Here is a 27,893-nt window from a genome sequence, read left to right on the forward strand (position 1 = left end):
AGGCGTCGGTCGTTGATGGAGTGGGGGGCTTTCGGCTTGTAGTTGGTGATTTGCTTGAGCCCTTTCTAGACAGACGCAGAGTCGTTGGCTGAGAACTGGTTTTGGAGCTTCTCAGAGTACAGTCGTTTGGCCTCTTTCACTGCCTTGCCAAACTTGTACTTTGCCTCTCTGTATATGTCTTTGTCCCCACTCCTGAAGGCCTTTTTCTTATCCAGTCTTAACCTTCTGAGTTTAGCTGTGAACCAGGGTTTGTCGTTGTTGTAACTCACCCTGGTGTATGATGGTACACAGCTGTCCTCACAGAAGCTGATGTAGGAAGTCACAGCCTCTGTGTACTCGTCCAGACTGTTGGTAGTAGTCCTGAACACATCCCAGTCTGTACAGCCTAAACACGCCTGGAGATTCTCCACAGCCTCACTGCTCCACTTCCTTGTCGTCCTCACAACAGGTTTGCAGAGCTTTAGTTTCTGCCTGTATGCAGGAATCAGGTGGACCATGATGTGGTCGGATTGGCCCAGTGCAGCACGTGGGACGGCGTGATAAGCGTCTCTGATGGTGGTGTAACAGTGATCCAGAATGTTGTCCTCTCTGGTCGGACATTTTATAAACTGTCTATATTTGGGGAGTTCGTGGGTCAGATTACCTTTGTTAAAGTCGCCAACGAAGATTACTAAGGAGTCCGGATTGGTCCGCTCCACACTCAGTATCTGGTCGGCGAGCATGCGCTGTGCGACCTGCACGTTAGCAGGTCTTCACACTCTGCTCTTACTGGTGCAATGTACAATCAATGAAGACTGGCTACCAGGCTGGTCCAATTTAGCCATGAAACCTCCCACACTAAAATGACAGGTGTTTCAGTTTCATTGTCCAACCCCTGTACATACAAGCAGTAAGGTATTTAAAATTTTGGTATATTTTTTCACCTTAGAAGGTGGGCACAGGCACCTTAGACTTTTCAATAAAACTGTCACTTGCCACACTGTCTGGTTTTTTACAAGAGTTTTTTTTAAGCAATTTGATTACAAAAAAAAATCTAGATTTGTGCATAAGACAACTGCATGTCAATGGCTGTTTTTGCCAATAATTGTTCCTTTATGATAGTATAATAAAACTAGCAATCCTATGACTCAGCTATCACCATTTGGCCTATGTCAAAGTGATTCATATCACCCAACATATGAAAACTGCCCACATACTGCCAACTGTCCATTTAATAACATAAACTGTGTTTTATATGCCTGCTTTCAGTGGTCAAAATATTATGCTAAGCTGTGTATTTTATACAACATGAATCGAGGTCAAAGACGTTTGTGCTTGTCCTTGTGCAAATTGGCAAATGCTTTATTCAATTTTAACTGAAAAATATTGAAAGAAAAATACCAATCTGAGGGGGTAGTTAGTTTTCTCAAATCATAGATAGCATGATCTGTATTGCAGGGGAGACATACTTAAATTTTCCAAAGATTCACTTTTGTTCACAATAATATTAAACTGTGAATTTTCAATAAATTACAATAGGTAATATTAAAACTTCAGGGAAACTTGAAGTCCTTGGCACAGACTTTATTAACAGACCAACGGGTTTTGGCTTCAGAGGTTTTAAATAAATAAATCACAATTAAAAATGCAATAAAGACAACACAATACCTGTGATGGACTGTCGTGTCGACCTCTCCTCACCCTGTCCAGGCGACCTATCCAGGGTGTAGGCCTCCCGCCCATAGACTGCTGGAGATAGGCACCAGCTTCCCCATGACCCACTATGGAAGAAGCGGTATAGAAAATGACTGACTGACAACACAAATATAGGTAAAACAAGTGGCTCTCTTGCCAAATATATATTTTATTTTATTATTTTAAAAAAAAATTTATCAGGTGTTAGATGCCACTTGATTTGATCATGTTGGGTTTCAAGAACACAATAGCACAATAATTGTGTATTACTGGGCTAAAGAGGCCAAGTGGCACCAAATTGAATTACATCAGTGTAAATCATCAGTGGTTATACTATTAATAATGACCACAGGTCCTTCTCAAAATATTAGCATATTGTGATAAAGTTCATTATTTTCCATAATGTCATGATGAAAATTTAACATTCATATATTTTAGATTCATTGCACACTAACTGAAATATTTCAGGTCTTTTATTGTCTTAATACGGATGATTTTGGCATACAGCTCATGAAAACCCAAAATTCCTATCTCACAAAATTAGCATATCATTAAAAGGGTCTCTAAACGAGCTATGAACCTAATCATCTGAATCAACGAGTTAACTCTAAACACCTGCAAAAGATTCCTGAGGCCTTTAAAACTCCCAGCCTGGTTCATCACTCAAAACCCCAATCATGGGTAAGACTGCCGACCTGACTGCTGTCCAGAAGGCCACTATTGACACCCTCAAGCAAGAGGGTAAGACACAGAAAGACATTTCTGAACGAATAGGCTGTTCCCAGAGTGCTGTATCAAGGCACCTCAGTGGGAAGTCTGTAGGAAGGAAAAAGTGTGGCAGAAAACGCTGCACAACGAGAAGAGGTGACCGGACCTTGAGGAAGATTGTGGAAAAGGGCCCCCAGACCTTGGGGGACCTGCGGAAGCAGTGGACTGAGTCTGGAGTAGAAACATCCAGAGCCACCGTGCACAGGCGTGTGCAGGAAATGGGCTACAGGTGCCGCATTCCCCAGACCTGGGCTACAGAGAAGCAGCACTGGACTGTTGCTCAGTGGTCCAAAGTACTTTTTTCGGATGAAAGCAAATTCTGCATGTCATTCGGAAATCAAGGTGCCAGAGTCTGGAGGAAGACTGGTGAGAAGGAAATGCCAAAATGCCAGAAGTCCAGTGTCAAGTACCCACAGTCAGTGATGGTCTGGGGTGCTGTGTCAGCTGCTGGTGTTGGTCCACTGTGTTTTATCAAGGGCAGGGTCAATGCAGCTAGCTATCAGGAGATTTTGGAGCACTTCATGCTTCCATCTGCTGAAAAGCTTTATGGAGATGAAGATTTCATTTTTCAGCACGACCTGGCACCTGCTCACAGTGCCAAAACCACTGGTAAATGGTTTACTGACCATGGTATCCCTGTGCTCAATTGGCCTGCCAACTCTCCTGACCTGAACCCCATAGAGAATCTGTGGGATATTGTGAAGATAACGTTGAGAGACTCAAGACCCAACACTCTGGATGAGCTAAAGGCCACTATCGAAGCATCCTGGGCCTCCATAAGACCTCAGCAGTGCCACAGGCTGATTGCCTCCATGCCACGCCGCATTGAAGCAGTCATTTCTGCCAAAGGATTCCCGACCAAGTATTGAGTGCATAACTGTACATGATTATTTGAAGGTTGACGTTTTTTGTATTAAAAACACTTTTCTTTTATTGGTCGGATGAAATATGCTAATTTTGTGAGATAGGAATTTTGGGTTTTCATGAGCTATATGCCAAAATCATCCATATTAAGACAATGAAAGACCTGAAATATTTCAGTTAGTGTGCAATGAATCTAAAATATATGAATGTTAAATTTTCATCATTACATTATGGAAAATAATTAACTTTATCACAATATGCTAATTTTTTGAGAAGGACCTGTATAATTAATTAGACAAACGTCACTACTAAATATATAGAGAAAAATATAAATATTTTTTTGTCTTTTTTGGCTATTTAATTCTGCACCTTTAACAAGGTTTTCAGAACAAATGGAGGAAAAATATGAGGATTTTTATTGTTTTTCTCTTTTTACCACCCAACGGGGTGAGACAGAACTAATGCCAGAGTAAACATGTACAGATTTTGTTTTGTCTTGTTTATTTGTGTGAGTGTTTTTCTTTTTAAATAAATCAAGCGGAACTATTTTCATTCTAGAAAAGATTTTTTAAAATTAAACAAAACGCCGCAAAACACCTTCCACGATTTTCAGACTCTCAATGTCTGTCATGTAGTTCTGCTCTAGGTCGTGACTTGCTGCTTTCCGAGCGCAGGCATGAATGAGGGGCGTGTCCATACATAATGAGTGGAACACAGCAGCGCCATCGTCACCCAGTCGTCGTCGCGGAAGGATATTTTGCACTGAAAGATGTAGCTCCGGGATGTAGAACAGGGAAAACCCTCCGGGTGTAGGAACACACAGGAGATACACTTCGCCTTTGGCAGGTGCACAACGCAGATATATCATTAATGAGAAGCGAGTGATATGGTGTTTTCCATATTCGACGTCAGAACGTATTTTAAACTTAACCCGTATCCCTGTCTTTTCACCATGACAATATCACGGTATGTAACGTGAAGCGGCTGTTACTGTTGTGTGCAACTATTAGCTAACGGCTAAATGTAGCATGTATGGTTAGCAGCTGAAGCGTCAGAGAGAAGGTAAGAACGTCATTCTCTGAAATGTTTGGAGTGTTATCGAGGGGAAAGCGCACATTTTTTGTCTTTTTCATCAGTGGACAAATGTCAGCGTGGATTAAATATGTTGCATAGAGCAATGTAGTAGACTTATCGTGACGTCAGTAACTGTAATTTATCCTCTGACGACTACATGAAAACTACAGAATAATGTTATTTTGTATTGTCACTTTTTCATCTGTATGTCGTATGTGGCTTCTCTGTCTATAAGCGCTTTAATTGTAGATGCCCTTTTTGTAAAATTATTTTTGCAGGAATTATTAGTAGCTATACTGAACTTAACCTATAGTGGACTGAAATCGCAGCTTTCTGTAAGTGAGTGACTTCACTATGCGCTTCATTTATCCACGATCTTGAGGAAATGGCACACAGACATGTTTTGTGACACGTCTCTTTATGAGGAAAAATGAGTCACTAGTGTTTGGGTTAGTGTTAGGAACAGCTGAAGGTGGTGCGCGGAAACGTGGTGGTGGTTTGCTGGGCATGGTTTCAGGGCAACACAAACTCTTTGATCAACATGAGCTGACAGTACTGCTGTTAAAAGTTACGGTTCAGTTTTTATCGTGTCTGAAAACCAGGATGTTGGTCATTGCTGTTGGTATTGTTTGACCACTATCTGCAAACATAGGTGAGTATAACCACACCTATACAAACTGGGATGTTTGTTGAGGAACCCTCTGAACTTCCAGTCCAAACCTACCATACAAACATACAAAAGGGAGAATAGAGCTGAAGATCACTGATAAACGTCTCTTTAAAGCTTTCTTGTGGAACCTAATATATACTATAGGTACATCTGCTGAAAATACCAAAGTTTTATGGTAACAGTACTTGAACTAAAATTTAGGGAATAATTGTATCACCTAATTGCTTTTATTTAAAAAACAAGCATATCAGTTATCTCACTGCTATCTCATTAATCCCACTGCTGTTGAAATAGTATTACATGTAGGGCTTTAGACTTTATTATTAAAATGCCATGTTTTGAGCACTGAGTTTTTTTTTTTTTTTTTTACATATTTTGCATTTAAATGTGCCTTAAATGTTTAAGTTCACAACGTTTACTGAGGTATGCTTGTTTAAGAGTATCAGGTAAGATTGATCTAATTAATACAGTAATCAATAGCTGTAGTCCTAATAACATATTTCAGTTATCTATACCATTTAGTTATTGTTTATTTGGTTTTGGTACAAAGAATAACTAGACACCTAAATGGAGTGGTTATTACATGATCATTTTGGAAAATTGTGTTCGTTTTTGCCATTCTGCTCTTCAAAGAGTGACATTGGGAGTATGTCTACTGCATCTATTAGCCGGCAGCAGTTAGTAGGTGAGGTTATCTGCTCAGCTAGCCAGCCTGCAGTTCATGTCTTAACATGCCACCTGTAGCAAGGGATAGGTAGGAGATTTCCTTCAGCTAGCTGACCAGCACCGTGCAGAAGCAGGTGGGGGAGTGGCAGCACTAGGTTATTCTGCTCCATGTAGCAGGATAAAACTCTGGACATTCCAGCACTTTCATGCCTAGTACCGGCTGTCATTGTCAATAGCTGATGATTATTTATTTGGAATGCAATCTTTTATTTTGGCAACATATTCCGAACGTTTCTCAAATGTTTTACTTTTTTGTCCTAACGTTTATATACTCTAAAGCTGTGTTAAACCTGCATTGTTTCTGCTGCTGCTCTCTAAACCCAGGCATGTTATTTGTGATTAGTTGAAATAAGCTGTGTGTGCATGGCTGTATGGGGACGTAGCCACTGACGGCAGAATTAAAATCACTGGGTTGTTGGTTCGGACAGTTTAAACTCTTATCAGGTGCTCTTTGCATCTACATACATGTCCCTAGTTAAGACTGTGCAATATATTGAAATATATCGTCATTGCAATATCAGTGTGTGGAAAATTCATGTAGCATAGGGGTGTTAGGAGTGCAGTAATTGTTGACTAATATATTCTAAGTGTTACGAACTTGCATTCTGCATACTAATGTAATATATAGCTAGACAGACAGAGTTTCAGGGCACCAGATGCTCACAGAAGACATAAAGGTAAGGGGGTATAAGAAGAGACGGCCATATTTTGCAACAAATGTCATCGTATCGCTATCACAAGATTTTCAATTCAGTTTTATTTATATAGCACCAATTCACAACACATGTCGTCTCAAGGTACTTCACAAAGGGTTTGGAATGGTATAGGGTTGTTGGGGAGGTTAGATTAAACTACTGAGTGTTAGAGTTTGGACATTTTAGAATGGGCTATGTGTAGGGGTACTAAGTAAAATAATAAACTGATAAAGTTTTTCCTTCTAGAACCCACTGGTGGCCATTGTTATACTAAAAACCACAAGGATTGGGGGTGTCTCTCTGTCAGACGGATTATAATCATTGGAAAAGAGAAGGGGTCATACAGGTAGCAGAAATGGAGGATGTGTTTGCACCTCAACCATAACCATAACCCTTACTCCGTCCAACAGGGAGGGAGGAAGGCAGAGGTACAAATAATTGGGGAGTGTTGTTTCCTGTTGCATTGTGTTAAAGGTTTAAAATTGGGTAAGTCAATTCGGTCGAATCATATAGATTTCAAGTCAGGTACATACATTCCAATTAATCCTAACTATCGAACAGTGCAGTCAGATTCAGTTATTTATTCAAATTGGATACAAAGTTTTTCTATCTAAGGAAACCCAGCAGATTGCATCCAGTCAGTGACTTGCAGCATTCCCTCCTCCCGGATGAGCATGAAGAGACAGTAGAGAGGAAAAACTCCCTTTTAACAGGAAGAAACCTCCAGCAGAACCAGGCTCAGTGTGAGCGGCCATCTGCCACGACCGACTGGGGGTTTGAGAGAACAGAGCAGAGACACAAAGGGAACAAAAAAGCACTGATCCAGGAGTACTTTCTATGGGAAGGAAAAGTAAATGTTAATGGATGTAGCTCCTTTAGTCGTTTCATCTAGGAAGAAAAAACAAACTCTGAGCCAGTTTTCAAGTTTAGAGTATGAGAGAGAGCACATACAGTTAGTCACAGTAAAATCTCAGTCAGTAGCTATGTCTAGGAGAAAAATAGGGTTAAACACTGAAAGACAGGGCTATGTGTATCATCTGTAGAAGGTGTGCATTAAGTTGTTGCCAGCAGAAGCTTGGACGATGCCCCTCTCCAGGAAAGTGCCACAGGTAGACACAGTCAGGCCAGGTGTAGCTTCTAGGAAGAGAAAAGAGAGAGATCAAAGTTAAAAGCTGAAATAACAGCAAATAATGCGAAATTAGAGAGCAGAATAAGAATGTAGCAGAGAGAATATTTTTTGTCATGCAGCCCTAGCCTGGTACTAGCTAGATGTCAGCCAGATTATACTTAGACTTGTAAATACCAAAAGGGCAATAAAAATCCCTTAATATATTTCTATATAATAGCTTTTTTTAGATTTATCTTTCCATAATATTAAAATGCTTGTGTTGGATGGACAGGACTAAGGATGAGGTTTGTTGTTGTCAACGACCCATCAGTGGTAACTCTTGGTAGAGAAAGCTTTATTATTTATTACACTGTATTTACTGTGTGCCTTTTCTTTCTCTAGACTTTTCTTTAGTTTTACATCCTTTGGTTCTGGTGTTACTAAGTTTCCAACATATTTACTAGTACTTACCATCGTGATGAGTCAAGTAGTGAAAATATATAAATAATGATGCATACTGGACAAAAATTTGCATTTTTGAAGACAATTCAGGTTCTTACAAAAATCATTTTAATAGCATCAGAGGTAATAAGCCTTGAGTAAGTGCAGCATTTAATTGGTAACAGAAAAAAGCTGTGATATCTTTTTCTTTTTTTTTTTGTTCTATTTTTTTCACCTTCTTTCATTTGTTGTAATGCAGACTTTCTTAAATTTGTAAGATTTGTACATTTGTAATTGTATGGGAGTATGGGAGGGAATGTTGGAGCAGATATCAGCAGATTTGAGGCTGCGCATGACCTGCCTTTAGGGGTTTGTCAAAACTGAAATGACGTCAACCATATTTTAATAGCTTTTTTTTTTTTTTTTTTTCAGATTTTCTCTTGATTTTTGGCAACATGCTTTGTCTTATGTATAATTATGGTGCAGTTTTTTTGGACAACTTTTCCTTTTGCATTTAAAAAGAAATTAATTTGCATTGTGTTTGCTTCCCCTGTTCTACAGACTGACCATCACCTGATGCGCCTTCATTGTATGATCCTTTGTCTCTCTTGGTGACCCCAGCTAAGCAACAAAATGTCTGGTAATTATTTCCTGAATTTAGTTTAAAAATAAGAAATTTATAGTATACATTGGTCTATAATAGTCTTTTGTTCTTCATTATGTTGATCAATGTTTCTGGTATTGAAATACATTTTAAATTTTTTTCTCCTCACTATGTTAGGTACTTACACCCCGGCTCCTGGCGGATCATTTTCTGCTCTCACCCCAAGCATGTGGCCACAAGACATTTTGGCCAAATATCATCAAGTGAGAATCTGACTTTAATGTTGTTTAAAAAAAAAAAAAAAAAAATTCTCAATTAACAAAATGGCCTTACAAGATAAGACATCTGCAAAATACGTTGTATTTATGTTTGGACAACATAAAAAGCTATACACTGCCTTATGTTAGTAGATGAAGTCAATATAAAAGTCTAGTATAAACAGTTTAATTTTGTTAGCTAAGAGATGGTGGCTGTTTGGGTGGGAAAAAAAAGATTAACAAATATGTTTGTAGGCTCTGTGTAAGTTCTGTTGAGATCAGCACATCATTACCATATGAATCAGCTCTGGTTGAACAGGTCTCAGTCAGATTCAGGGTTTTCTTTATAAAGAAACCAAGGAATTAACTACCGAAAATGCAAGCAGTAATCCAAACTGTTACTTCATGGCAAATATGTTTTTTTATAAATAGTATATGGTAACAATTTACAATGCAAAAGTAGTTTATTCGTTGCAGAATGTAATTTTCTGTTATATATCATGTCTTATGTTAGCAATATGAGATATGCTCTAATAAGAAACTTGTCACTGTTTTGTCTCTACAGAAAGATCCTGCAGAACAGCCGGAACAACAGTATGATGAGTTTGGCTTCAGAATAGATATTGAGGGTATTATTTTCACACATAAAACACACAAACATTTGTCCTTTTTATGTTCTTTTTAAACAGCACTGGTAAAATGATCCAATTATGAGTCAAGAAGAATGAAATCTTTGTACCCAGCTAAAAAGTGTTACATTATGTCCACAAACTGAATTCATGTGATCTCAGAGTTGCTTTTTTACTGTTTTTTTTTTCTCATCCTAATGGATGAAAACATGTTTTGTTCTGCATCTAGCAATGTGGACATTGTTTTCTCTTCTTTCAGAGGATGGGGAACCAAAGATAAGGTTGGGCACCGAGGGCTCACCCCAGCGTGAAGATCCTCAGCAGCGGCTTCGCTGGCAAGCCCACTTGGAGTTCACCCATAACCACACAGTGGGGGACCTAACCTGGGATCTCATTGAAGCTGTCCTTCCACGGTCAGAGCGACTGCGTTCCTTGGTCCTTGGTGGTATACCTCACAGTATGCGGCCACAGGTAGACATTCCCACTAGAGAACATTTGTTTGTTGATTAAGCTAAACTTAGAACACAGTGGTAAAGTCCAGCCTAAGGTAGAGATACAAAACCATTTTTAGCTATGAACTGCTTCTCCTTTATTTATAATGTCAGTTTTAACGCCAATAAATGCTAATAAATAACCCTTAACTTTATTTTTTTTCAATTATTAAGTTATGGATGCGTCTGTCTGGAGCGCTGCAAAAGAAGAGGACCTCAGAGATTTCCTACAAAGAAATTGTGAAGAACAGCTCTAATGATGACACCAGCTCAGCTAAACAGGTCAAATCTCCTGTACTGGATAGGTTTATTTATTTTAAATGAGAATCCCCCTAAATTATAAACTGCGATTTATCTTAAAATATTTATTGATTACTTTTATTTAGTATTGAGTACTGTTCTGTTACTGTTTATGTTTCCTTTTTGGTTTATCTGTTGATTTAAAAAAAAAAAAAAAAAAAAAAGCTTTGGGAAGTTAATTACAGATAACATTAATGGTAATATAAATAGGGTATTTTCTAAACTGTAAAATGGTAATATGGTGGTTTTTAAACTTTGCCTCACAGATAGAAAAGGACCTGTTACGGACGATGCCAACCAATGCCTGTTTCAGTACTCTAAACAGTGTTGGAGTCCCAAGACTGAGACGGGTACTGAGAGGGCTGGCATGGCTCTATCCAGATATTGGGTACTGTCAGGGCACTGGCATGGTGAGAACACCCTTACTGTGTTTCTCTAACTGTACATTTTGACTGTGTATTTGCACTATCACATCTAACGTTTCCATCTTTTCTTTGCTTCTTCCTGACATGAACATCTCTGTTTATGTAGGTTATTTCCTGCCTGCTGCTCTTTCTGGAGGAGGAAGATGCACTGTGGATGATGTGTGCTTTGATTGAGGACCTCCTTCCTCCATCCTACTTCTCCTCCACACTGCTGGGTGTCCAAACAGATCAGAGGGTTCTCCGGCAGCTCATCGTTCAGTACCTGCCTGCTCTGGACCACCTCCTCCAAGAGCATGACATAGGTAAATATTGGCATAGTCAAAGTTAGAAAAAGTAAGTGTAGCAAAATGTAACACATTTATCATATCTTTTGTATTAAATGTTGTATTTAATGACTGTATGATGCATATGGTGTGCATTGCAACATCTTCCTTCTTGTACAGAGTTGTCACTAATCACGTTGCACTGGTTCCTGACCTCATTTGCCAGTGTGGTGGACATCCGTCTGCTCCTAAGGATCTGGGATCTGCTCTTTTACCAGGGCTCAATAGTGCTCTTCCAGGTCACACTGGGTATGCTCAAAATTAAGGTAGGGGCACTATATCTACAACCTCGATTCTCAACAGTCTGATTACCACCACACATCTTTTTTACTTTGGTTAGAATGTACGGATCCACCCCCACAGCTAGTTCCTCTTTGCAGTTTAATTATTCTTGCCAATGTTTCAAATTAATGACAACCTTTTAGTTTTGGGTATCAATCTTACTAAAATTTACTTCATGACTTTAGGAGGAGGAGCTTGTATCATCAGAGAACTCAGCATCCATTTTTAACACTCTGTCAGACCTGCCAAGTCAATTAAAAGATGGGCTTGCAGTTCTCGGAGAGGCTATGAGGATAGCAGGGACGCTGTCCCAGGAAGCTTTGGAGGCTCATCGTCACAAGCACCTTGCCTATATTCTTAATGAACAGGCGCAGCTCAACAATGGAAGCAATTCAACACTCAATATTAATCTCAAAAAGGTTTGTTTTATGTTGTTGGAAACCTTGACATGCTGGAGTATCAGTGGTGTTGTCAGTCTAATCAGGCTTTTCTGAGAGGTCATCCTGTTTTTGTAAATCTTTAGGTGGTGAGGAGACAGTCCCTGCGCAGGAAATCCACTCTGACCTCTCTGCTGTTTGGGGAAGATGAGGCTGAAGCCCTAAAATCCAAAAACATTAAGCAGACAGAGCTGGTGGCCGCTCTAAGGGAGGCTATAGCTCGTGCTGCAGAACACTTCCACTGTTTAGACCCACGGCACTCCAGCACTGTAGGTCCAAGCATTGCACCACACAGCCAGTCTGTTTCACTATTGGATATTTAGGGAAAATGTGCATTTTCTGACAATTCAAGCTGTTTTGTTGGTCCTGAATGTATAGTAATACCTGCCGTTAAGGACCCCCTATCACTTTTGATTCCCCTCTTCTTTCCTCTCTAGGACCTGACCCCAGATTACTCCATGGAGAGCCACCAGCGAGATCATGAAAACTTTCTTGTGGTGTCTCGTAACAGACGGAGACGGGCAAAGGCTTTGTTGGACTTTGAACGTCATGATGATGATGAATTGGGCTTCAGGAAGAACGACATAATAACTGTGAGTTAACACTAAGCAAAATGTTTTCTGTGCATAAAAACATGTCCCCTTCTGTTACTTACTCTTACTTCACCTCATCTTTCTGTGTTAGATCATCTCACAAAAAGATGAGCACTGTTGGGTTGGTGAGCTCAATGGCCTTAGAGGTATGTACTTTTATTCTTTCCTCATTAAATATTGCATTGTTTATGAATTTGTTTTTACATACATGATTTGCTCCCTTTTGCAATAGGATGGTTTCCAGCCAAGTTTGTGGAGATTCTGGATGAAAGAAGCAAGGAGGTAAGTTGTCAGATGTGGAAGTCCATGCACAATATCTACACAGCTTTGGACATCTGTTCATCTGACTGTTATAGCAGATATTGGCATTGACCGGTGAACCTGCCTGTGTCCAGTACTCATTAGCAGGTGATGACTCGGTGACGGAGGCAGTGACTGACTTGGTCAGAGGAACTCTATGTCCCGCTCTGAAGGCCATCTTTCAGCACGGACTAAAAAAACCCTCTATACTTGGAGGGCCCTGTCATCCGTGGTTATTCATAGAGGAGGTAGATTTTGTTTTATTTTCTTATTATGGCCTCATAAATGAAACGGCTTTTGTCAGGTTCCAAATAGAAATGCATTTTTCCACCTTTTGTGCTTTTCCTCAGGCAGCTAGTAGGGAGGTGGAGAAAGACTTCAATTCTGTCTACTCTAGACTGGTGCTTTGTAAAACATACAGGTAAATTGAATGTGCAATCATTTTTTTAAAATTAAAAATAGGGGGACCGCAATTTCTTAATTTTTTTATCAACTTCTTTTTTTATCGATTTATACTAAAATTACTTGTACTACCTAGTATGCCACATTTTTGTTTACTAATAGAAAATAAATCTATGTACACCAATAAAATATTGTAAAAACAACGTTTTGCACTTTAAAGAGTGACTTATATGTATAAAGTGCCACCGTGGGCTTCAAATAAAAAAAAACAAATTGGATTTGTTTTCATTAAAATTTTATTCATTTAAATATTCACATTATCAGCATGATTAAATCTGATTAAAGTGAGATGACTGGGGTCGAGTATAGTTTGCACAGACACACTGCACACACATCACTTTAGCTTTTAAGAAACTTTAATAGGATGAAATCTTAAACATGTTGACTAAGTATGTTGACATTGATGGCTTTTTAAAGTCAACTAAGTACTGTAGCCCTAAAAACCATGTTCCTTATGGGTATTTCTTAATTAACAGTTGCAACATAGTTTAGGGAGCTGCCCTGTTTTGGATGCTTAGTGTAATATGTTACAGAAGTGTGTGAAAAGTTTAGTTTGTCATCACTCTGGTTATGGAAGTAACCAGTCACTGTCTCTGTTATTTACCAGGTTAGATGAAGATGGAAAAGTCCTAACACCAGAGGAGTTGCTGTACAGAGTGAGTGTAGACCTGACCGAAGAGGTCCTCAGACTGATCAGATGATTTATTTAAGTTTAACATATGAGAGCTTTTTTTTTTTCTTCAGTTTTTCACTTAACTGAAGTCTGCGTTGTAAAATTCAGCCTGTAGCAACATGTTTTAAAGGAGAAGTGAGTACCCTCTGTCTGCTTTTCCCAGGCAGTGCAGTCCATAAACATGGGCCATGACTCTGTACATGCTCAGATGGATGTCAAATTCAGGTCCCTTGTTTGTGTTGGCCTAAAGTGAGTTTTCTCTCACACACACACACACAGTTGCAAAAGTCTTCACAATTTAGTTTAATGAAACTTAGATAATTTAATGATTATGTATAAATATTTGGTGCTTAACGTTGCATGTGTCTCCAGTGAGCAGGTGCTTCATCTGTGGTTGGAGGTGTTATGCTCCAGCATGGCTGCTGTAGAAAAATGGTATCATCCATGGTCATTCCTTCGCAGTCCTGGTTGGGTGCAGATCAAGTGTGAGCTCAGGTATTAAAGACAAGTTACAACAAATCAATAATGTTCATAGTGTCCCAGGTTTGTTCTTCATTTTAGAGATATCCACCGGCTAACATTTAATGCTCATGGATTTAAACCATTGGATACCGATTTGTTTGTCTTTATAATAGCATTTTACATAAATAATGGAGATAAATAGTCACAATGCCACATTTGATTTCATTTTATCTTATTTTATAAAGACATTGAGTTGTAAGCATTCCATACTACCTTCAATTGTAAGCATTTAATACTGAATCCAGGCAGAGCATGAACTGGGAGTTAAAATGTCGGTTTAAAGCTGTCAGGGTCAAAACAAATATTTATAAAGGCACCTGTGGTGGCCTAAAGATTTGGAATAACTATGAGGAATTAGGAAAAATTGGTTCACGGTCCAAATTTTTAAATGGACAAGAAATCCCATGGTTAACGAATAAATGCAAGTTTGATTAATATCTATAGACGTGTGTCCCAGTTTAATGTATATTCTTTTCCTGTCTTTTCCTGTTTTTATTACAACAATTAATAAATAAAAGCTACAATTAATGTTAGTGACTGTAGGTGTAATTAGTTAATGCTTCTGCCTTCACTTTACAGTGTGCAACTTTTATATTTGCTAAGGAATATAAGCTTGAATATGCTTGTTGACATTTGTTATGCCAGTGGTAATACTGGCCAAAATAAATATCGTATGAAGTATTACCCCTTATTTCTATTTATTTTAGCTTCTGTTTCCATTTGGGCCAGGTTAAACCCCCTTGGCAGGCAGCGTAGTGCATTGTAGCCGAATGCACCCATCTGTAGGAGGCTGTTTTTATACCATTTTAAATACTGTTTAGGGAATGCGGACTATGGAATAAATCTTTCAAAGGGAAATGTATTGAGGACTCGGTTCAGTTTGATTTTATAAGCCCATCGAATAAAAAAATATGTGATCTCTCTAATAAAACATCTGGCCACATGTGTTTTTGTGTCTTCAGGGTCCTGTCAAAATTTGCCTTCAGTCTCTCTCAAGACAGTGAGCTGCCTGACAAGAAAGTGGTGCGTAAAAGAAATGGTCATAATACAATACAGCAGCAAAATCATTGTTTTTATGAAAACAGCCTGTTGCATTCAGGAGAGACAACCTTGATGATGTCCTGCTATTTCAGAAATCTGCTATTTTGAAAGCAGACGTTATGGATGTGCTGGTTCAGCATCACCTCTTTAGTTGGGATCTCTAGGTAACCTGTATAAGACTGTGGTGACTGTAGGATAGTTATTAGTTGAAGCCAATTCACGGTTTCTGCTCCAGACACAAAACCTCCACAGGTTTCCCTTAATTCTACTTAGAATTTTGTACCAAACCACACATGCCACTAAAGCTTTCTCCTTACCAGCGTAATCTGCCAGACGAAACACGACTATCAGAGAAGCCTGATATGTTTTGAAGAAAGACGTCAATTTCTACAGATGTTCATAACCATGCAAAGTCTACCCCAAAATGTTGTATAAAGTGCACTCTATGATTATTGTTGTCACCAATCATCAACAACATTTATTTTCCTCCAGTTCATCCTCAGAGATGCAGATACCATGAATTGGCATTAATACAGCTTTCCTTAATTTATCATGGTAAAATATTTCTAACGCTCTACTTTTTTCCTTCTTATATTTTGCAGTTTATCTCTCTCCCTCCCCTTTTAACGACCAAATAAAATTAGAAGTTGCTAATGAAACTAAATTCATTATTTTAAACACTACAATAGGAAATAACCAAATACTGATATTCCTAGCAGCACCAAAAGTATTGCTACCCTTTCAGTTCACATTTTCTTTCTTTACCACCACAAACTTTAAACTAATTTGCTGGAGACACTGCTAACGTGTGGAAGCCATTTTTCAGAATGCCAGATATGGCGGAAAAGTGACTGTACATCACCCAAACAGGTTGGTCGCACCATCCTGCTGCGGGGAACATTGAATCTGATAAGAATGGAGAGGAAGATGGATGGAACAAATACGTTCCAGGAAGAAAACATGTTTTGGAAGGTGTAAAAAAGTTGAGACTGGGGTGGATGTCCACCTTGCAGCCAGTCAGCTGTAGACTTGAAAGAAAAAGCTGCAACTTGCTTAAAGTCAAATCATTCATGTGTTGGATGGCCGAGTTATAGTTCAAACCCAATTGAGAATCTCTAGCTATGCAAATCTGGTAGAAACATGACCAAGACATGTAGCTTTAATTGCAGCAAAAGGCACTCCAACTGTTGATTCAAGGGGTTGTCTCAAAACAAATGCACACCAAATACTTTTTAGATTTTTATCTGTAAAAACTCTGAAAACCATATAGTTTTTCTTTCACTTCAGTTATATGCACCGCTTTATGTTGGTCTATTACAAACACTTTGATTGAAGTTTGTGGTTCTATAACATGAAGGTCAAACTGAGCCACAGTAAGACTTAGCCTTTAAATCATGTAACGCCTGTTAATAATGCAGAATATGTTCTTGTAACTTGTCAGACTGTTTTGCTTTTTCGGTTTTTAATTGTTTTGTTTTTGAATGTTTTTCTTTTAGGAGAATAACCAGAAACCACTGAAGGAAGGCGTGCAGGATATGCTGGTGAAACATCACCTCTTTAGCTGGGACATCGATGGCTGAACACACAACAAAAACATCTGATTTAACCTGTGTGCTGCAGTTTGGCATTACGCTGGTGTAGATTCTCAGTCATCCAGTACATTAGCCTAGGTGCTTCAGTAGAGCAGATGGACTTCTCTTGTTTCTTCCTTTTACATCTCACCCAAAAGGCTTCTTCAGTTCTGAACATGCTTGGAAGTAACAGGCTTTTAATTTGAGTCAGAACAACTGCCTGTTGTTTCCAACCATGTTCAGATTTCTTTAGAGAAACTAAAGGAGGTATCCAGTTGCTTTCTACTTGAGCACTAAGGATTGCAACTTGATGTATCTCATGTCTTTTCAGCTGCTGATTACAGCTACCCTGGTCACTTTGTTAAAGCGGCATAGCTACCTTAACATATTCCCCCCCCCCCACCAGTCATGAAGACTAAAAGCACCAAAGTAATCCCAGTAATCTGCTGTGGACAGACTACGGTCTGCGACATACTTTATTTTTTATTTGTATCCAGCATTCAAGCTTTGGCCACTAGGTCACAAAATATTTGCAAGACAAACATTCCTGCTGTACAGAATAATCTGTACGAGTAGGCCCTAATATTTCATTAACACTACTTTGTGCACGAATTGAATACTGATCACCTTAACAAGATGTTTTAACATCTTCCTCAGTTCTTTGTCCTGCGGTAAACTCCTCCGTCTTTAGGACCAAAAAGGAACATTCCTAATCATGAGTTTGTAAAGATATAAGCTATTTTTGCGAAGAATGTTACTTTCCTCAGTACTCTGAAATTCATTAAATATGTCATTCTGCCCATGCCAAGTAAAGCCTTTCAGATGATCATGACCTGTCTACTACCTTAATGAGGGTAATAAAAATGCACTTGTATCATTTAATATATAGAAAGTACCGACTTTTGGTGTTGTGTCAATACAGGTTACATTAAAATATATATATGTGATGAATTCTCTGGTGATTTTTATTTAAGCTTCACAAGATGTGCCAGATTTTAACCACTTTATCGTACTAAAGGGACAGAAATTGAGAACTTTGTTTCTAACTACATATATAAGCAATTGTGAACTTGATTTGTTTTTTTTTTTAAGTTTATTGCACCTTTAAAACCTTTGTGACATGATTGTTGCCATAGAACAGTATATAACATTAGTCTAACATTAGAAACCCGAGTTCTACCCAGAGATAGTTTCCATTTCTAAACACACAGTAGAACATTAGAACTTGAGCTGAAAACTAAAAGTCTCTGGTTTAATTAATGATGTTTTAAAGATATAAAAAAAAAAAACGTATGAAGTACTCAAGAAATTACGTTGTCAAGTTGCCGTAATTCAAGCGGAAAGTTTTACCAATTTTAGAACATTTTGAGTTGATGAAAAATAATGAATTGGAAACCCGCACTGTTGAAAAGTTTTTCTTTTTATTTATTTATGGGTCTTTTTTGCAGAAAAATGTCTGAAATCATCACAAACAGCAACAGGCCATAACACAGAGTACTAGATTTACAGGTAAAGCATTGTAATCATTAGCAACTGCCTAACTGACAAATGTGCTGTTTTTGTACTAATGCCATTGATATAAGGTTACCACCATTTAAATGCATGACAGATACTACAAAATCTACAGAGTGCAAGTGAGATTAAATATAGTCCAACCATCTAAGAGTAAACCTTCAGCTTAAGTGCCAAATAAATAACTGGGTTAAAATAATGCCACATCTTATTTCTTATAACTTAAGTTTTGGATTATTTTCCCTCTGCTACATTCATTTGTGATTCAAATTCAATTTGTACGAACTCAAATTTCCAAATTTGTTTTTTTACAACTAATTTACATTTTCAGTATAAAGAGTACAACTTATGCTGTTGTAGATACACAGGGAATGCAGGAGGGAGTTTAAATTATAACTGCACTTACTGGAACTGTCTGCAGACAACGGGCTGGTTCCAACAACTTGTAAAAACCTAAATACCTCCTCCTCCTCCTGAGGAAAGCTAACCTCTAACACCTCACTGCTTTCTAAATGCAAACTTTTCCAACCGGTAAAGGCAGCTAACATAAACCTGAATAACTGATGCTGTATAATTGATGCAATCACTTTTCAGGACAAAAACAAGGATATGAACTGGTGTAAAGAGGCAAGGTTTAACACTATCTTGCTCCAAACATGTATATCGTGGTTTGTGGAATGACGCTTGGTGAAATTAAAGAGGGATGTTTCGACAAAAGAAAAAGAGGATGCAAATTCAGCTGTTTGCTGTTGGGGAAGGTGCTGCCATTGAGTTGGTGCAGTTTTGGCCTTTTCCTTTGTGTCTCTGGCCACCTCTTCTCCTTCCACCTCCTCCAGACTTTGGCTGCAAAGGACAGACGGTGAAAACACAGGGTTAGGTAGTCCCAGCTGTATACTTTAAATAGCAACACAAGCCTGTGCATGGATCACATTACTGGGCTTCTAATTCAGCCGTCTGCTTTGGCCTCCACTGTTGTCTTGTTCATACACATTTTACCTTGTTCTCTTTGTTGACCTCTTTTACTTGAGGGTCATCATCTCCCTCCCCCTTTGGATTCAGCCACGCAAGCAAAGGAGAGTCAGAGTATAAAGGAGTGATGCAAGGTGGCAAAATTTGAGTTTGGAATGAAACGAAATAAAAATTTGTCATCGATTAAATGAATAAGAAGATGAATTGGGGACACAAAGGAGGACAAGGATGTTAGGGAGTTAAAATTGATCACTTATGTCCAGGAAGGTGAAAAAATCAGCATAATGTGTGCAAGATCTAAACCATTGGGAGTGTCTATAGGTCTTTGTTGACTCACCAGCTGTAATGTGCTTGAACCAGCCGGCTGTGCTATCGTTGCTGCATCATCAGCGGTTGCCATGGTGCCATCCTCTTTTCTCAGAGGCACCTTTTTTGTCGACTGCATTTTGATTTGTGGAGGTTTGGAGTTTGATGGCATATTATTAGTGGAGTGCAGCAGCTGTAAAGATTATAGAGAAAAATTTGATTTTCAGTCTTTACACAAAACCTAAACCAACACTTTGCAGTGTCCATGCAGCTTTTCTACCTTCGTGATGGTTCCCACAGCCTTGGTGCGGCCCTCTCTGAACACCAGCCTCTGGTCGCAGTGAAGGTACTCGGGGGTTTTGATGAAGCGGAAGTGGACTGAAGCCTTGTCCCCTGTCCTCAGACAGTCTCTATTCATGGACAAGATGGTGGCTGTCTGTCGTATGCTCCCACAATGGACTGATTGTTGCATGAGGGACCAAACAGGCAACAGTTAGCTGGATCAATCCATGTTTTGTTTCTAACACTAAATGAACCCTACTGCCCTGCAACATCCTAAAACTTTAATATCTTTTCCTGGGATTTTTATATGGACAGACACAAAGTAGTGCATTAATATGAAGTACAACATAAATGATACATTTTTTTTTTTTTCCACAAATAATAACATGTAGTTTTCATGTTCAACATATTTAATTTTGGTTTTATATGATCAAAGTTGCTTCTTTCACATATTTGCTGTGTTGGCTTTAAACTTTAAACAGTGTTATGATTTGAGGGTGTTCGACTTTGGGTTTTTTCTCTGATTCTGATCATGTTCTCCAAGTTGTATTATGGATTTCACTTCTGATCATTGTTTTCCAGGTGGTGCTTTACTTCTTCTCTTAGGCTTAGTTTCTTATGATTCTTGTTTTTTGTTCATAGTGCATTTTAGTTGATGTTCTGTTCTATCTTAGGTTTGATTGTGTCCTTGTTTAATTCCTGCCATGTTTTGTGTTCACTCCTGCCACAGCCTGTAATCAGCGTCATTCAGTCTCCCTGCTTCTCCTTTCCCATGCCCAAATATACACAGCTATTCCGTTCATTCTCAGAGGAAACATCCACTGTTCACTCTGCTCGGTTCTTGCTAAGGCTGTTCATGCCTGTCTATCAAGCCAAGCCTGTTCCAAGTTCATGCCTGCATCTGCTACTTCCAGGCTACTGTGAGTTTTCTCACCACCCCTCTGCCTGCCTGTCGGCATTCTGGGGCCCACTCCTCCAACAGGTGACTAAAATCTGTACAAATACCTCTCCGTGGTACTGTTACCCACCCATCGCCTGGTATCTGGGGGATATTGTAGTAGGATGATGGAGAACCAGAATTTCAGCCTCAAACTCCCAAGTTGCCTGAGGGTTTAACTTTGGCGACACCATTACCATGCCTTTTCTTATAGATGAACGCTTGATCTTTAGAGAAAAGTGATGGAAGAAGAGAAAACATTTTTTTTTTTACAGTATTTAATCATTAAGACACATTTAAGGCATTGCAGAACCATACTCAAAGCACCAACTACTCCTTCCTGTAGATGATAACCTGGTGCCGTTTTCCTTCCCTACCTTTTTTAAAGCAAACGAGGCAGTCTGGCCACCTCTAACTTCCTTTACTGGCATTCGTTTGCGGTGGATTGATTTAACAGCAATGGCGATGAAGCTTCCAAGGGGATCTGGACCCAGTAGCATGGTATCATTCAGACGTATGAGACCACGCAAGGTGGTTCCTGATACTACAGTTCCCACTCCCTGGAAAGAAACCAGAACAACAGCAAGAGTTTAGTAAGGACTCAAACTAAACTAGGTAAAATTTGTTTAATTTAAACAGAAAACTACATGCAGCAGTTGAATTTTGTCAGTGTTTAGGGTACCGGTACAGAATAGGTATCATCTATCTGAAACTCAGCCGGCTGATCGTCTCTGTACGACGTTCTAGAGGAGAGCAGGTTGAGAAACATCTTTAGCAGGTCCATGTTCTCCCCGGTCACATTAGAAATCTGAAAGATGGGGCACATCCTGGCCAAAAAACAAGGCAGGCACACAGTTTACAAACAAGCAGCTTAGTTCTAACTCTATATTTTGTGTTGCGTAGAGACCCGGTACCTCTCTGAGCTGAAGTTTGAGGCCGCGACTATCACATCATCTTTGTTCTGTACCAGGACAGGAATCTTCCTGCAGCCAGGAGACTTCAGTAACCGTTGGAGTAACTTCAAGGTCTCTGTTCGATGGGAACACTTCTAACATTTATGTTTGTTCATGACAAGCAAATAGAATTAAGCTATGAATAAAATCATATCTTTGCATACTTGGAAAAAAAACTGTTAGCTAAAAACTAACCTTGTAAGATGTTGGCTGGACACATGTCTATTTTGGTTACCACTACAAAGACGGGAACATTCAGAGCTAAAGCCAGGCCAAGGTGTTCTTTGGTCATCCCTACAATTCCAGCATTACTGCCAACCTGGTGAAACAGTCAGAAAACTTGAGGTTTTTCTTTATTCTGTATAAATATTTCTTGTGTACAGGTCCTTCTCAAAATATTAGCATATTGTGATAAAGTTCATTATTTTCCATAATGTCATGATGAAAATTTAACATTCATATATTTTAGATTCATTGCACACTAACTGAAATATTTCAGGTCTTTTATTGTCTTAATACGGATGATTTTGGCATACAGCTCATGAAAACCCAAAATTCCTATCTCACAAAATTAGCATATCATTAAAAGGGTCTCTAAACGAGCTATGAACCTAATCATCTGAATCAACGAGTTAACTCTAAACACCTGCAAAAGATTCCTGAGGCCTTTAAAACTCCCAGCCTGGTTCATCACTCAAAACCCCAATCATGGGTAAGACTGCCGACCTGACTGCTGTCCAGAAGGCCACTATTGACACCCTCAAGCAAGAGGGTAAGACACAGAAAGACATTTCTGAACAAATAGGCTGTTCCCAGAGTGCTGTATCAAGGCACCTCAGTGGGAAGTCTGTGGGAAGGAAAAAGTGTGGCAGAAAACGCTGCACAACGAGAAGAGATGACCGGACCCTGAGGAAGATTGTGGAGAAGGGCCGATTCCAGACCTTGGGGGACCTGCGGAAGCAGTGGACTGAGTCTGGAGTAGAAACATCCAGAGCCACCGTGCACAGGCGTGTGCAGGAAATGGGCTACAGGTGCCGCATTCCCCAGGTCAAGCCACTTTTGAACCAGAAACAGCGGCAGAAGCGCCTGACCTGGGCTACAGAGAAGCAGCACTGGACTGTTGCTCAGTGGTCCAAAGTACTTTTTTCGGATGAAAGCAAATTCTGCATGTCATTCGGAAATCAAGGTGCCAGAGTCTGGAGGAAGACTGGGGAGAAGGAAATGCCAAAATGCCAGAAGTCCAGTGTCAAGTACCCACAGTCAGTGATGGTCTGGGGTGCCGTGTCAGCTGCTGGTGTTGGTCCACTGTGTTTTATCAAGGGCAGGGTCAATGCAGCTAGCTATCAGGAGATTTTGGAGCACTTCATGCTTCCATCTGCTGAAAAGCTTTATGGAGATGAAGATTTCATTTTTCAGCACGACCTGGCACCTGCTCACAGTGCCAAAACCACTGGTAAATGGTTTACTGACCATGGTATCACTGTGCTCAATTGGCCTGCCAACTCTCCTGACCTGAACCCCATAGAGAATCTGTGGGATATTGTGAAGAGAACGTTGAGAGACTCAAGACCCAACACTCTGGATGAGCTAAAGGCCGCTATCGAAGCATCCTGGGCCTCCATAACACCTCAGCAGTGCCACAGGCTGATTGCCTCCATGCCACGCCGCATTGAAGCAGTCATTTCTGCAAAAGGATTCCCGACCAAGTATTGAGTGCATAACTGTACATGATTATTTGAAGGTTGACGTTTTTTGTATTAAAAACACTTTTCTTTTATTGGTCGGATGAAATATACTAATTTTGTGAGATAGGAATTTTGGGTTTTCATGAGCTGTATGCCAAAATCATCCGTATTAAGACAATAAAAGACCTGAAATATTTCAGTTAGTGTGCAATGAATCTAAAATATATGAATGTTCAATTTTCATCATGACATTATGGAAAATAATGAACTTTATCACAATATGCTAATATTTTGAGAAGGACCTGTAATAAAACATCCACATGGAAAATCTAAAGCCTTAAATGGTTATAACAGAACTACTTTAATAATATGGGGAAAAGCAAAAAATGTTTAGGGGGGAAGGTACTTCACCCACACAAACGGACAAACACTAACACCCCCCAACTTTCTGACCATAAGCATGCAGAAGTCTGGAAGATGTCCAGTCATCCCAAACACAGTGGTCTTCAGGTATTTCTCGTGGCCGGCCAAGTCTATGAAGGTAATGACTTTGGAGGACTTCTCGCAGATTTTGGTCCAGTCCAGGCTCCCTCCATGGCTGTCTGGCTTGTTTACGACCTGGGCACGGGATAACAGTAAGTAAGTAATACAGATGTAACAGTACACAAAAATCATAGTTCAGTATGTATCTCGGTTGCTTGTTACATTTTTGATTTGTTTTAGTCAGGAAAAACATTTTTTTCACTTAATTTGGCTTTGAACAAGTACAATTGTACGTTTTTGAAGATAATTAGATTATGTTCTAAAACATCAAAATAAGCCAGTATAGAACCGACTGAAGATTTGCTTTTATACTTTTGTTTTTCACTAAGGATAAGCAGGTACAATTAATGGATTCAAGTCTGGATTAAAATGCAACAATAATGGAATTTTTTAATAGGACTGTGCCGACATTTGAAAATAAAAAAAATATCACTTTGGAGATGATTTGATACAAAAACAACCCAGTATACAAGTTTCAATTTCAGAGGGAACTTCTGCGACTGGCATGCCATATGCTCTGTGGCATTTGGGACTGCTTGACTGCTACAGGTAGCTGATTTGGACTTTAGGCAATTTTTCTTAAGTACGAGTGATGTTTACATTCAAGCATGAAATTGTATCAAGTGAGTAATTAAGTCCAGTGCAGATTGAGCTAGGTATTGTTGTTGAAAAAGGCTGACATATAGAGCTCTGGTTTGTTCCACCTTTCTTAGTCCATTGTCTCTGTAGCTGAAGGAAAGACCCCAATGCACCCAAATAGCAGACGTTAGAGGTAGCTGTGAGTCATGTCTGTTTTGTTTCGGTGACACTGTTTAAAGCTGCTTGACGGACCATAGTAGTATGCGCTTGGTTTTGCATATAAACATTCTGCACGTGTTCACGTTTAAAAACACTCTATTTGTTCGGTACACGCTGTTCCGAAGGTTTTCAGAACGTTATCATTGCACCCGTTGTAGGTAATTATTTCTATTACAGAACAGTTCACAAAGCACTGGACAACAAACATGGAACCGCTTTGACATTTCCACATGTGCAGGTTTTTACTGAAACTGTTTTTCTAAGAGTGGATCTTACAGCTAACTGACTTCTCCTATCAAGCCCTCACCTGACCCTCCTGGTCAAACCCCAGGATGTCATTGCCCACACTGCTGGTCCTGCCGCTCTCCATCTCATGTTTGTGTCTGAAAAGTTTCTGCCGGGCAAAACCCCTGCCGTTGTCCAGCTCGCCATGTGTCAACACTCCCAGAAGAGTGCTCTTACCGGCATCCACGTTCCCCACCACTGCGACTCTGAATGGACACAAAAGCACTAACAATCGCCTGACAAACGAACACTGATTAACCCTGGTAACCTAGGGACAAAGCTTCTAAATTCTGGCTTTCATCGTGACATATCAACTACTGACCTGACCTCCAGAAAATCCAGCTCACCCACACGCCTCCGAATCAGATAGTCACGTACCATCCCGGCTGCCTCAGCGCGCTCTCTAAGAGGGATAAAGTCAGAATCCAGCTGCTCACACATAGAGCGTACTGTGGCAACCGAGGCTTCCATATCTGTCTCATCCAGACCCCAGTCACTACCATCTATGCAAGAGGACATAAATCAGCTGTTTATAACCTGCAAGACGTGAATGAAGAGATAAGGGAAAGTGTAATGGACAGAGTAGCAGTGTGATTCTCACCAGAGCCCATTCCAACCACATAGATCGTTTCCCCGCAGCCCTCCTCCATTCTGTCCCGAAGCTGTCGGAGTAACAAGTCATACTGCTCCCCGTTTGGGCTTACAAGTGCAAGCTGTTGAGGTTCAAGAAAGGAGAAAAAACGAAGAGAAAATACATATTGTTAATAAGTGCAGAAGGGATTTATTCAGGTGTGATGTTTTTAAGAGTGAACGGCTCATTTTTCACATACAGGATTTCAGCTGTCGCTTTTCCCATGAAATGCTTCAGAGTTACACATTTACACAGTATAGCTGGTACCGACACGAAGTCCTCCATTCTGCCAAGCTGCACTAGAGTCAACGCTGATTTAGACTGATAACAGAAGTTAATAATATGCTATTTGTTACAAAGATATTAACATCTCTAGGGCTTTCAGGATTCAAGAAAGTTTCATTGTCACTGTGGTATAAACAAAAACATTCAGTTTGGTAGCCCAAAAGTAAAGCAGCAGCACAAAATAAGAAAAATCATAAAACACAGAAAAACCGAATAAAAACATAGTTAAAATACATAGACTATAAATGCTTTGTTGTTCAAGATAAACTAAGTAAATATGGTGTTGTTACTATAGCTGCAATTATACAACTTGCCAAACACAAAGATATTATAAAATGCCCTATATTATAGATGCAAAACAACATTGCATTTCAATAAATGGCACACTAATATATTTGCCAGGAGTAAAAAGTCAGCAAAATACTGGGTCTGTGATGCAACACTGTGCAACCTTTACAATATGACGTTACACCTTTGTAATGTGTAACCTGATGCTTTCGGGAAAAGACATTGATTGCTTTCTCTCTTACAGTCAAACAATCAGAATTACATCATGTCAAACATTCTGTCCATTTCAAGAGCCTGGTACCAAATAGGGGTTTCATATTGACCAGAACAGCTCGATGAATGCTGCTGATACACATCTTCAGGACCATGCTGTTTTGTTTTACATTCAGGCGTTGCGGCTTAAAATTATCCTGGACATTAATTTGGAATAATGAACACGCAATTTATTCCTAGTATCATCTCTAGGACCCAGTGTGTGTAACGTGTGCTTTGAAGAGCAACTAACGCCGTCCTCTGTTGGCTTACGCGCTCACGCAATCAGCTGGAGCTAATGCTAGCCACTGGGCTAACTATTTTAATAAACGTCAGCAAAAAAAAAAAAAAAAAAAAAACTGCACCAAACCCCACATATTCCCACACAAGCTTTAAACCTAAACTTCCAAATCTTATAGCTAAGCTACGTGTCGCCACGCAATGCATGGTAGTAACAATGTAATATGCACAAGTAGCATTCATATTTTTCATTCATTCATTCAAGCGTATTAGCTTAGCAGTGCTACATCCAGGCCTAGCGTTACCTTGCTGCTGCAATCAATCCTTCGGTCCTCGGGCTTGCCATTGGTCATGTCCCCGTCCTCGAGGCACACGTCGTCGTCCTCTTCCCCACATCCTCCCCGGTCTGGAGCAAATATACTCGCGGGAACTAAAGCGTCAGCCAGAGCTCCGGTGCCCGCTGTTATGCCTGGCTCATGCCCTGCTGCTAATGATGACATTTCGACGCCAACTTTGTAATATTAAATTCCACACTGTGCAAACTGTTGTGGACGACGACTGGCTATCAAGCACACTGGCTGCAGGCTCCAACACACAACGGATTTTTAAAGCTCGTACTCGCTACACCGCGGATATTCAAGCTACAATCCACTAAAGCTCATTTTAATAAAGATAATAACATTCCGGGTAAAATGTCAACGCTTTATACTCCAATGTTTTCTAAATAACAGAAATAGCCACCATCTCATTAATACCAACAAAGAAGGCGTGAGTGGGCGAATATTTTTAACTCTGCGTTAGCAAATAGCATAATTTTACTCTGAATGTAGTAGCAGCGGACCAATAGAAATAAGGGGGATTGTTTATATTATTACAGGTAGATCCAGCCTCTTAAGGAGGTGGCAATGCTACTGGTAATGTAAAAACCCTGTAACACCTCTTGACAACTGCTGAGAAATAGTAACACAAAGAAATGTAATTAACGCTATAAAATCTT

At 39.6% G+C, this 27,893-nt stretch overlaps 2 protein-coding genes across 5 annotated transcripts; one reads left to right on the forward strand and one right to left on the reverse strand.

Annotated features, from left to right (window-relative positions):
* The first annotated feature begins 4,015 nt into the window (after positions 1–4,015).
* Positions 4,016–17,877, forward strand: LOC124863554 (small G protein signaling modulator 3). Of its 3 annotated transcripts, none has more exons than XM_047357973.1 (21): positions 4,016–4,152; positions 8,582–8,660; positions 8,802–8,887; positions 9,447–9,510; positions 9,770–9,981; positions 10,176–10,283; positions 10,568–10,711; positions 10,833–11,028; positions 11,170–11,315; positions 11,517–11,750; positions 11,855–12,037; positions 12,206–12,361; positions 12,453–12,507; positions 12,594–12,643; positions 12,757–12,909; positions 13,012–13,082; positions 13,731–13,779; positions 13,960–14,045; positions 14,169–14,291; positions 15,281–15,341; positions 16,856–17,877. In XM_047357973.1, the coding sequence occupies exons 2-21, from the start codon at positions 8,654–8,656 to the stop codon at positions 16,937–16,939; spliced, it is 2,268 nt and encodes a 755-aa protein (XP_047213929.1). In that variant the 5' UTR covers positions 4,016–4,152; positions 8,582–8,653; the 3' UTR covers positions 16,940–17,877. The 3 variants fall into 3 exon arrangements, with proteins under 3 accessions (XP_047213929.1, XP_047213928.1, XP_047213930.1); XM_047357972.1 differs by having other exon boundaries at positions 4,057–4,272; XM_047357974.1 differs by lacking the exon at positions 4,016–4,152 and adding an exon at positions 4,348–4,368.
* A 455-nt stretch (positions 17,878–18,332) lies between these two features.
* LOC124862180 (GTP-binding protein 1-like) lies at positions 18,333–27,685 on the reverse strand. 2 transcript variants are annotated; one of them, XM_047355993.1, is made up of 14 exons: positions 27,202–27,685; positions 25,802–25,913; positions 25,523–25,703; positions 25,223–25,406; positions 24,028–24,192; positions 22,085–22,208; positions 21,851–21,965; positions 21,619–21,763; positions 21,314–21,496; positions 21,028–21,163; positions 19,998–20,176; positions 19,749–19,910; positions 19,439–19,489; positions 18,333–19,285 (listed from the first exon to the last, which is right to left on the reverse strand). In XM_047355993.1, exons 1-14 carry the CDS (start codon positions 27,394–27,396, stop codon positions 19,178–19,180), a joined length of 2,040 nt encoding a protein of 679 aa, XP_047211949.1. In that variant the 5' UTR covers positions 27,397–27,685; the 3' UTR covers positions 18,333–19,177. The 2 variants fall into 2 exon arrangements, with proteins under 2 accessions (XP_047211949.1, XP_047211950.1); XM_047355994.1 differs by lacking the exon at positions 19,439–19,489 and having other exon boundaries at positions 27,202–27,684.
* Between the last annotated feature and the right edge of the window lie 208 nt (positions 27,686–27,893).

Source organism: Girardinichthys multiradiatus, chromosome X (genome assembly GCF_021462225.1).
Source record: "Girardinichthys multiradiatus isolate DD_20200921_A chromosome X, DD_fGirMul_XY1, whole genome shotgun sequence".
NCBI lineage: Eukaryota > Metazoa > Chordata > Actinopteri > Cyprinodontiformes > Goodeidae > Girardinichthys > Girardinichthys multiradiatus.